At 38.7% G+C, this 11,193-nt stretch overlaps 1 protein-coding gene across 1 annotated transcript; it reads left to right on the top strand.

Annotated features, from left to right (window-relative positions):
• Window positions 1–1,364: 1,364 nt before the first annotated feature.
• LOC139648882 (adenosine receptor A2b) lies at window positions 1,365–4,970 on the top strand. The gene is made up of 2 exons (XM_071525119.1): window positions 1,365–2,154; window positions 4,660–4,970. Exons 1-2 carry the CDS (start codon window positions 1,365–1,367, stop codon window positions 4,968–4,970), a joined length of 1,101 nt encoding a protein of 366 aa, XP_071381220.1.
• The last annotated feature ends 6,223 nt before the right edge of the window (window positions 4,971–11,193 follow it).

Raw genomic sequence — 11,193 nt, 5'->3', positions numbered from 1 at the left:
CTTACAAAAATGTCCTGTGGTACTTCATTTGAGTATCACAGGACAGTAAAATTCTGTGGGAATGTACTTTAAGTCCTATGGCAATGTATGGCAATTCACTGGAGACATTGCCATATGCCAGTGTTGTGGTAATGTACCAAAGGCCTTGTCATTACCACAGAATTTGGTTTTCTTGTGATACCTAAATCAACTAGCCCACCATAAGAACACCATTTCAAGTGCCACAAGTGTACCCAAAACTCCTGTATCTTCTATAATCTGTCACCCCTACTACTTGCCTATACTGTCTAAGTAAATAATAAAGCACTAAAGATGAATGGACTGCCCTTCAATGAATATCCTATGGTAAATCGTACCACAAGAATACCACAGATTATCACAGGAACACAATGACTACCACAGGAATCCCTATAGTAAAACACCACAGTGTATAGTAGTAAATAGACACAAAGGAAGGTAGAAATGATACAGTTTTCATGCAGGCCAACTACAAATCACTTCCCATGCTGCTCATTTCACTCATTAACTACATCGGCACCAGTGTTGGGCTCTTTACTCAAAAAATAATGTATTACATCACTTATTACTCAGGGACAGTAAGCCTAATTAGATACACTTCTCGTTGCATTACATTGCCTGTACACCTCCAAAACTGGCAATTGCACTCTCTCCAGCCTGATCGAAATCACTGTGTTAAAATCCAAATATGTGCTCCGTCCGCGAAAAGTGAGAGAAATACGATTTCCCACCACAAACGGATTACGTGAAGGAGACTAGAAACAGGTAGTAGTCTGTGCAGACTGACCTCCTGAAATCATGATCATTCTCTTTTCTCTTATTTAAAAAAAAAAAAAATCGGGATAACTCTCCAGTGTGAATGATCAGGGCTTAATGACTAATGTTCTTGTCATCCTTCCACTAGACAAAAGTAATGTAGAGAGAATTCTACCCAGAGAAAATAGGCAAAACGTTTCTGCCTTTTCTCATCTGAATTAGTTTAGTCAGCTGAGTGGATGACGACAAATTATGATAGCCTAAATCGATTTAGGCCTATTTCTTTATTATTTGTAACCGTAATCAGGTATGAGGTATTTAGGTATGAAATTGAAACTGAAATTAGACCCCCTAGTTAGCCTACTGGGAAAAGTGTTCAAACTGTAAGGCGTTACCACCCAGCACTGATTGCCACAATGGCACAGGTGTGCGGCTGATTGTTGAGGCAATAGTAGGCTAGCCCAATTGGGTGGCTGTAGGGCTGCTTTGTAATGTAAATCCACATATTTGCGTATTGTTTACTTTGGTTGCCTTTTCATTATTTTTGACTCACGTCTAATTGAACCAAACTAATGCCACTGTGAAGGAAAATGTACGCGACGCTCAATTTCTCAACTGATGAGGACTCAAACCTGTCAAGTACGGACATCCAATTTACTCACCGGCCCGTGAAAGTAAGCATAATAACCGTTCTGGGCGTGATGATTACTCTGGGAAACATTGCAGTTCTCATGGTCATCGCTTCCTCCGTGGCTGGCTGGTCAAGAAACTCCCGATACTTTCTCCTTTCTCTCACTGCTGCTGACTCGGCCTTTGGACTGCTGGTCATGCCCTTGAATCTGTGGGTGAGTCTGGTGAAGGACTACAGCGAAGGTCCAGATGCGCTTTGTCACGTTGTGGCCTTTTGCAATGCCACGGTCTACTCGACCTGCATGTACACACTGGCTACAATCAGCCTTGAGAGGTATATTGCGGTGTTTTACCCGCTGAAATACTCGTCTCTGATGCCAAGAAAAAGGACACTAGTCTTGATTGCATTCGCTTGGTGCTTTCCTTCGATTTTACTACTGCCAATTTCATTCCCAGGTGGCATTATCGAGGTTCATTTTTCTACAGCATCGCTGGTCTGCAATCCGTCCTACTATACAAACGTTGGATACTCTCTAACTTTGATGTTTCTAATATTCTTGCCCTGCTCCATCATCATGACATGCGCAAATTTGAGCCTGTGGTGCGCTGCCAAGAGACAGAGGCTGAAATTGCGCAAATATGACCGCGGCCGTCGCAGCAGGCGTGACATAGCATCCAGAGTGCTGGTACCTGTGATGACAGCCTACTATACCTGCTGGACACCCTGCATGGCAGCTATGATCTACAATGGTAAGCAGAGGGATTCAGTGAAAATATCACCCATAAACCTTTACAGTATATGGGGAAATCTAAAATATATGCATATAGGCTACTGTATCCCCCATCTATTGGTGGCCTAAATAGTTTGTTTTTTTTTTAGTTGGGAGCACAACCATTTTGAAATGTATTCTAAAGATTTTTTTTTTTTTTTTACTGTGGACATTGATTGAATATGACTAAAGCCTTATTACAAACCCCTTCCAACTCCCCAACAAAAGGTTGGTAAAAGGTCGCAGTGGGCTGGAGGTCATGTGGGCCGAGTTAATATGATTTTGGCTGTATGCTTTGTAGGTTGCAGTTGGGGTCGTCGTTGTACTCATGAATATGCAAATAATTGTGAATTTGAAAGAGCTGACCTTAAGCCAGGGCAAACTTAGTATGTAATAAAAAATCAAGACACAGCAATTCAGTTTGCAGTGACTGGAATGATCCAACCCTACAGCAACAAAATTAAATCCTGGTTTAATCACATCTGTCATGTCAACATGTAATCCCCAATGTTTGGAAGTGGATGTCTGTTTTATGGATTTTCTGTGAATAATAATTGTAACCTTAATGACTTTAATATAATAATCTTAATGAGTTGTGTGTCCACTTTTGTGATTGTGTTGAAGTTGAGGGCATCCAGGTAACCAAACTGAACCAGTGCTCAGGTAGATGTTTGGGTTCTGCTCCTCCTCCATCAATGCAACCAGTACAGAATCATATGAGAATTTGAAAATATATCAATTGGTCACATTGGTGACACAGTCATTGGTGTAAAGTGTTAGTAATAAAAGGGAGCTTGCACATCCCTGCAGATGGTGGCACATCTGGTCTTGGCCATGATGGAACATGTGTTGGCTATTGATGAGCAATACCAGTGAATAAGATATGGCTTAATTTTGGCATTCTGTTGCTCAGTATATCCAGATGGATAGTATTAAATGCTGAGAAGTCTATGAAAACCACGCTAGCACAAGTTTTCGGTGTAGCCAGGTGCTTTAAGACATTAAGACATTAGATTAGGGCTGCAATAGCATCCTCCATGCTCTCTGTACACAAATTGCTTGGGGTCCAAGTTATCCTGCAAAGACTGAGAAACTTTATGCAAAATCACTCTTTCTATGGCCACATAAGCATATAAGAAATGACTTGTTATTTTCAGAAGTTGGATAATGTGTAATATTTTCCATACTGCTGGGATAGTTTATCAATTGACTGCTGGAATATGGGTTGCCAGGCAGGAGCTACCTTACTGCTCTATGTTTTCAAAATGAAAGGGCCATAATTGTCAGAGCCAGTGGACTTTGTTGCATTCAGCTGTCAAAATGTACTTGGCACCTGTCTCTCAGTGATGTGCACTCTGTCTGCAGAGCCACACTAGACGCCAGCAACTTCCTGCGTCTGTCAGCACTCCCAGAAACTTCGGTCCTAACCTGATCAGATTGAGTTAAAATCAGATTGAGGGGCCTGTAGCACAGTACAATTGCAAATGTTATGGACAAACATGAAGACAGATTGCTGGAGAGCATTGATGTGAGTTTCCAGCTGACCAGCAGCTCCAGAAGAAGTTGTAGGTTTAAGCTACTTTGGAGCATATGCTTTTGGGGAGCATAGGCAGCATTGCAACATGGGACAACACAATGAATGTGTCAAGAGATATGTCTAGATTGTAATAATTTACAAAGCAAGGCAGTTTCATTACTGACATGTTTTTAAGCCTTTTTAAGCCTGTCTTGTTTTCAACTGTGCCTGGTGAAAACCTATACATGAGAGTAAAGGAAAACGTAAGTCAAACTTCAACAAGGGCTTTGTTAATATTGCAGTACCCATTTTTTATACTTAAGTGGAAGTTTCTTATGCCCGCAAAGGTAAGAAGAGAACACAAAAGTAATTGCACATCTACGACTCCTATGCCTTTTAAAGAATGCCATGAATAGCAATAAGTTTGATGGATGTTTTCCGTCTACAGATTTCAATGAGGAAATTAGATGAGAGAAATGGCCGTCAGAGTTATTTATGTCATTCTTTAAGCTCTGTAGCAGGAACTTATTGATTCAAGGTTAGTTTTATAACTCAGACTTTTACTTGTTCTCATTCATCCCAGCCATGTGCTGCATACTATCTCAGAGTAATGAAGAATGAAAGTGGAGCCATCTGATATGCATGCAAATCCCCTCAAAATAAAGCTGACAATCTTCACTTTGACCTCATAAATTGTGCTGCTGTCCAAATACTTGAAGTGGAGTGTGCCTTATCTATCAATTTGTAATTTTTATTTTTGATTATAAAGTCAGTGGGTTCATATAATTATAGACCAGCCATAGGTGGACTGCTTTTTAGTTTCACTTGTAACCCATTTTGTTAGAAGGCAAAAACCCTATTCCTCATTCCTAGGAAGTGGGAAGCTTGTGTTATGTGTTAACTATGTTGTCACTTTTTTATTACTGGGACACTTGCCCTAGTTATATCCCCATGTTGTCTGTCCCTCAGCAATCTCAGGTAGCAGCGTACCGGAGTGGATGGAGTTTGCGGCGGTGTGGCTGCCGACCTCCAATGGTTTCCTCAACTGCATCTTCTACTTCTGGATCAACCGCAGCTTCCGCAGGAAATTCCGCCTCGTCTTCCAGAGGCTGTCTCTGTCCCTCTGCCCTGGGCTGGCCAACACCCTCGGGTGCTGCACCAATCCACAGACACAGTTTTTGTCAGGAATCTTGGATAATAACAACAGTGTCCATGAGCGCTCCTCCAGTGTATCCTCCACCTGCACTCTGCTGACCCTGGCTGAGGACTATCGCATCTGAGCAGCACCGCTGGCACGGTAAAGGACAAGGTCAAGGGCTTTTGTATTGTCTTCCAAACTTCTGTCTGGACTGGTCAACTGAGGCCAAGTCATTGGCATAACCATGCATAAGGCATCGAGAGTATCAAATAGATGAACGGGTCGCTGAGTTGCACATGGAGATGGGTTGATACTGAGAAATCACAGTGCTGTCAGGCTATGATGGCAAGTCTTTGAAATAACTGTTCATTCTCCATCATCACAATTTGATTAATTTGGATTATTGTATATTTTTCTTTATCGATTTATTTTTAACAAATTTCAATCTCAGCAATAGTGTTCTATTGAGTAGAATGCATGTATAATTTATAGTTTGTTTTTGTTTTGTTTTTTTAGTTTTACTCATGCACACAGTGTTTTCAGGATTCCGTGCACTGTTAAAGAAAGCCTCTTAAACTACATTTTAGTTAATTTTATAGTTAACCATCCATCTATATCAGCATAGCCTATGCCCTATACTGCCTTCCATTACTTTGAAAATAGCTAGCTAATCAATATTTTATATCATGTCAGGTGTTTCATATTTACATTTGTTGCTTAGGTCAACATATTTCACTTCAAACATTTTACATTAGTCAATGAACTCATCATAAGAAATTGATATTTAGACTTCTATTCATGAGACATTTTTTGAACTAACGTCACTAGCCGATGTTACAAGCACTTTGAAAGACTGAGGCCATCTACCCCTTCTTCAATTTAAACTGCAATTCAAAGACCTTGGCATATAACAGCTGGGTCAAGTTAACCTTTAAGTCATAGCATTTCAGTGTATGCGAGGAGAAAAGTAATTAAGCAGCTACAGTGTAGAAAGGTCACTCCATTTGTGGCTGAGAGAGATAACTCATCTATGTTCGGGTAACTTCTGAGGCTGAGGTTGTTTATTTTGAGATATTAAGCTTATAATCTACCTCTCTGTATGTTCTGCTATAGTGGGGCATCAATTTGGCAATGTTCATGTCGTCATTGACTAGCTAGACTTTGCTGTCATGGTGAAGGTTGATTTAGATCTGAAGTTGATAACCAGGAATTTTCTGTAACACTGAACAATTTTTCATTTTCCAGAAAAATATTGAACATAAAATTGAAATTCATGATTGACCAAGAGTTTTATTCAACTTATTTTAGCCCACAGGATGCTGTTTGGTTGCACCATCATTAAAGTTTGGTCACTGGTAAATACCGGCCCTCTACATGAAATTATAGCAATTATAAAAATGTGTTGAGCATATGGAAATATGCCATTTTACTAAATAATGTGAGAAAATGAGTGACTTTTGTAAATACATGAATATTATTTTGTTTATAAAATCCTAATATTACAAAGAACTAAGTGATTGCTTTTGATAGTGTGTTAGATTATGAATGATCCATGAAATAAAGTATTATGCCTTTGAATCTGCATCTTCATTTATTCTCAGAGTTAGATATTTACAAAATTGTTTGTTAAATGTTATGTTTAATAGAAAAGGGCTTCATTGCATTACAGTGTATGAGAACTGAAAACAGTTCTCTCCTTTTATTTATTCAAGGGAAACATAACAACACTTTAAATGTATTGTTTGCATATTGTGCACAAAAAAAGTTTGGATAGGCCTAGTGTTCAGTATGGAAGAATTTGAATTGGTACATTCTGATTAGTCCTCTACCTGTATCACATTTGTCTGCTGTTTGCACATGTTCTTCTTCACACAGTATTACTAAGGAACCAAATTTAATTGCCTCTCTGATGAACCTCTAGACAGGCTTTGCTGTAGCTCTTGCCTGTCAAAGGAGTGGTAGGGAGCAATTTAACTTACTGGTAGGACCCGGGTCTCATAAAGATGTTCAGTTCTCTGACAGTTTGTTACTGCATGAGCTGCTTCCTTGTCAGACAGAATACAGTGTGGTTGGCTCATGGTTATTTTATGGATCACAGCTGCTCTCGTATGCTGTGGGTTTACCTTCAAAACCTGCGGCTAAATGTATTCTGCAGAAACTTCTGCAACACCATTGGTCATTTATTCTCTTACCTGCAGTTGATAGATTTTTCTTTTTGATAGATTCTTCTGATTGCATTGTTAACAATGAAAGAGAAAAATCAAAACCATATTTCCAGCATTTAATCCATTCTAATATATTTCCTCAACACCTAATGTGGAGAAATGTAACTTCATTCAGAATTGTGTGTAATTCCTACTAACAAATGTTTTTTTTAGGAGGGTCTGTTACTATGTCTATATGTATATATATATACATATATGAATTTGTAGATATATATACTGTATATACGTATGTGTGTGTTTGTGTGGTGGGGTAGAAAGAGATTTAAAATGACTTCATGTCATTCTATTGTAATATACTGTAGGCATTATATTATTGAAAGTAGTAAAAAAATGACAAAAGAATAGAAGCTACAGTGTTGATATCATAGTATTCACCAAATAACTTACAAATCAGGGCCAACAATCCTAGATTGGAAGTACAGTACTTTATCTCTCTGCAGGGTTGGACAGCTAGCAAAGGAGTTCATAATTCCACAAGACTATTCTGACATGAGGAAAGTGTTGTATTAAGAGTGTTGTAGGAGCAGAAAGAATATTTGCCATTGAGTCTGAAGTGTTGGATATGAAATGTGACTATTAAAACTGAAAAATATCACCATCAGCAATTATATATGATTAAGCAATTGACCTCTGGGATTACAATTAGGTTAGTCTATGGGCAAACATTTGACATGTCATTGAATTTTGGTAATGTTTACTCTCAATGTTCAGTTTATACAAATTTGCATCTGATAAAGGGTGTTATAATGAATAATTTGAATTTGATTATGCTAATTGCTATACTACCAATGTAATGTTGGATAACAGGTTGTACCATGGGTATAGAGTTAAAGTAGATTCTTGAAAATAATGAGAGAAGATGAGAGCATAATGCTCCAGCCTGTGCATCGTGGATGGGTGATAATGAGTTTCATTGCGTGCCTAATGTTCCCTACAAAATCAGTTCGGTCTATTTACTATTTACAAAAAATTATGTTTGTGAACTGACCATATATGAGTAGTTTCACAAGTGCAGTCAGAATGAAAGCAACACTAACAAACTTGAACGTTAAGCTTGCCAACACCTGTTTAATATATGTAAAGCTATAACTAGAACGTGTGACAATCAGTGATGCAATGTTGATATGAGGCAGATTTGATTAGAATTGAGCGTTCACCCAGGCTATGGATTCAACAATCCTTAATTGCTTGAGTAGAAATGGATTTGACAGCAACTTAGAGTAGCTTTTCCATCTGAAATTCTTTGTACCAAAGCCAATATATTTAGGATACTTCATTAATACATATTGATGTGATGTGATGTGATGTGATGTGGGGACCGAAGTCAAGACACTTGCCTTTGCAGAGAGGAAAATCACTTGTATTTTGCTTGAGACTTGACTTTGACTTGTAATGACTTGACTTTGATTGTTCAGTGAATACATTTAATTCTTTTATGGATACAATCCTTCAGAAAATAATTTAAAAAGGTTTGAAGTGTTCTCAGTGTGAGTCTGAGTGTTTTAGTGAACCTTAGTTGTTGGAGCTGCTAGAGCTTCTGAAGATACTGACTATGAACAGCAATTTTGACATTGGTTCTCTAACCATATATTGATACATCTCTCTTAATATATCCTTTTAGTGGTTACTGCTCTACATGTGTCATTGTGCCTGTGGATAGATATGGAAATTGATGTTAACTTTCTCTCGGACAAAACCAAACTTATTTTGTGAATATGTAGTCTTCTATGAATATGTGACCTTTTCAACTAACTCAAACCACTTTCAGAGATCGTGTTTATCCTGGAGCATCCATAAGTGTTTTTCCAGGCGGTTGAGGTTTTCACTGAGCCAGTCTCCCAGGACACTGGAGTGTTGTGCATTAGCAGCCTGAGCTCTCCTTGAGGATGGCCGCCGATAGAACTGACAGGCGATTCAGTCATGGGGAATGATGTCTATCTGATGGCTTCATACACTCCCACAGACACAGTACAGAGGCCTGATCTCGCTCTCAGAAAAACTCAGCAGTCTGTCTGGTCATAATTGTTGCCACATCCTAGCTGACATTGACGTAAAATTGGCCAGTAGTTCAATGTGGTTTGGGTCATAAAATTAGCTAATATCGGCAACTCTCTTGGAGTTCATGCAAAATGTTATTCAGATACAATGGAATTCAAACGCTGTCAAATTTCCCATATAAAATAGTGTACATCTGTTGTCAAATTACTAAAATGAAAGCAGTGCAAACCAGTTTTGCTCAGGCATTTCTAATGTAGGTACTCTTCCAGTGAATTACTGAGCACAGGTGGCAAAACAGTTTCCAGGTGTTTGTGAGAAGCAGCCTCATATCAGTTTTGCCAGAACATTGTCTCTGGGTTTTATAGTACACCATCTCAGTGACACACACTCACATTTTCTTTATCAGTATCACACAAACACTGTTACAGGTTGCTGTTTTTGATCATTGCATAATGTCTTTCCCACCACGTGTGACAGCATTGTGTTTGTGTTCACTGATGTGCCATGCCCATGAAACCCTGGAGATACACACTGCTAAATTCCGTGATGAATTTATTAGAGTGGGTGCATAAATCAGATTAGCCATGTGAATATATATATATATTTTTTTCAGTGTTTCTGTTTAATGGCTAAATTAAACAACTGGCATCATAAGATCTGCTTGAGGCTGTAGTGCCATCTTGTGTTCATATTGTAAGGATGGCAAGAGGAGAGGAGACCTTTTGAACAATTTCAAACAATTCTTAAGCATTTATGGGCAATTGCGGTGCTGAGTAGAACAAACTGGTGTCATGATGCAACTTGAAGGTGCATATGACATGGTTTAGAGATTCTATATTTGTAATTGTATTGCTTGTTTTGGAACTGCACGGTAATAAAGCTATTGCACAGGTAGAATTTGGACTGAAGCTGGACTGCTTCTCCCTGAAAATGTTAAGATGTTAATGTACATATGGGATATCCAATACAACTGGTGAATAAGAGTCTTGCCTAATCAACTGAAATGTGTTTTCTTTTTAAGTAATGTAATTTTGCAACGATTATATAACTCACATATTATTGAGTGGGCATCATATTCTAAATATGTCACACCTCATTAAAGAGGATAAACCAATAGGTGTTGATTTGTGCTTTCAGTGGTTTGCCGGGCAGAGGCACTCTCCCCTGTGAGGGCTCTTGTGGAGGATGTGGATGGAAAGGCTTTAATTTCAATCACTGCTACCTGCTCCTCTCCGCAGCAAAGTGCCTGAAAGGAGCAAGCAAATGCAGGCCTCAAGTATCACTCACTCTGTACTCGTATCGCACCATGAAATGGTTACCTAAGAAAAACAAATCAGAATACAAGTGGGTAAGCACTTCATTAACTCTGCCATTTTAACGTCAAATCACAATGACACGATGATGAAAACACTGAACAAAATTAAACCTAATCATAAAAATTAATTCCTTCATTTTGCTGTAAGCCACTCGCCTCCCTACAAAGTAAAACAGCAGACTGTTTTTCTTCTCACCCTTAATCATTTGTTGCCTACCATTGTTTTTACACTCTCTTATGATCTCAGACAATCATTATTCAAAAATGTCACACCATCTTATCTTATATCTCAAGGGAGCTGAAAGCAATTGGTCGCCAAAATATCCATACACACATATCTCAGCTACTTTAGCCAAGACTGACCCAAGTGTCAGAAGAGGTGTTAAGTGTGGAATTCAACCCAGCTGTTCAATTTTTCATACGGGTATCTTTTTCAAATTAGCATAATAGCGTCATGGGATACTATCCATTATCGAGTTCATAAATATTTAAAGGAAAAGTAGAAACCTCCAAAGTTGCATAAAGGTGAGACATTTACCAATACCCAGGATATGACCAGTAACAGTCCCTTCCAATCCAAGGTGAGCATTCATACAGGAGCCCAATTAAGATGTTAAGAGAATGACGGACTAACCCACCAATGGAGACCATAGAGGACATCATGTTTGGGTTGGGTGTGTGAGTGTCACTGGGTTTATCAAGTGGGCTCTTCCCATCATAGATGTTTCATTGAATTAGACCCACAACTCCTCCAGAAGACTCAACAGCGATTTCTGATTTCAACAGGAATTAACAAGTCAGACTACCAACACTGTTTTTAAAAGGTT

The sequence above is a fragment of the Centroberyx affinis genome, unplaced genomic scaffold (assembly GCF_046629955.1).
Source record: "Centroberyx affinis isolate AG114_WGS23_722 - 3 ecotype Tasmania unplaced genomic scaffold, CSIRO-AGI_Caff_v1 ptg001271l_1, whole genome shotgun sequence".
Lineage (NCBI taxonomy): Eukaryota > Metazoa > Chordata > Actinopteri > Beryciformes > Berycidae > Centroberyx > Centroberyx affinis.
This window is presented reverse-complemented; position numbering and strand designations above follow the sequence as displayed.

Excerpts from the sequence above, each read along its gene's own strand:
- LOC139648882 (XM_071525119.1), top strand. The coding sequence starts at position 1,365 with ATGTACGCGACGCTCAATTTCTCAACTGATGAGGACTCAAACCTGTCA. Across the intron at positions 2,155-4,659 it reads GGCAGCTATGATCTACAATG|CAATCTCAGGTAGCAGCGTA; the intron begins GTAAGCAGAGGG and ends TCTGTCCCTCAG.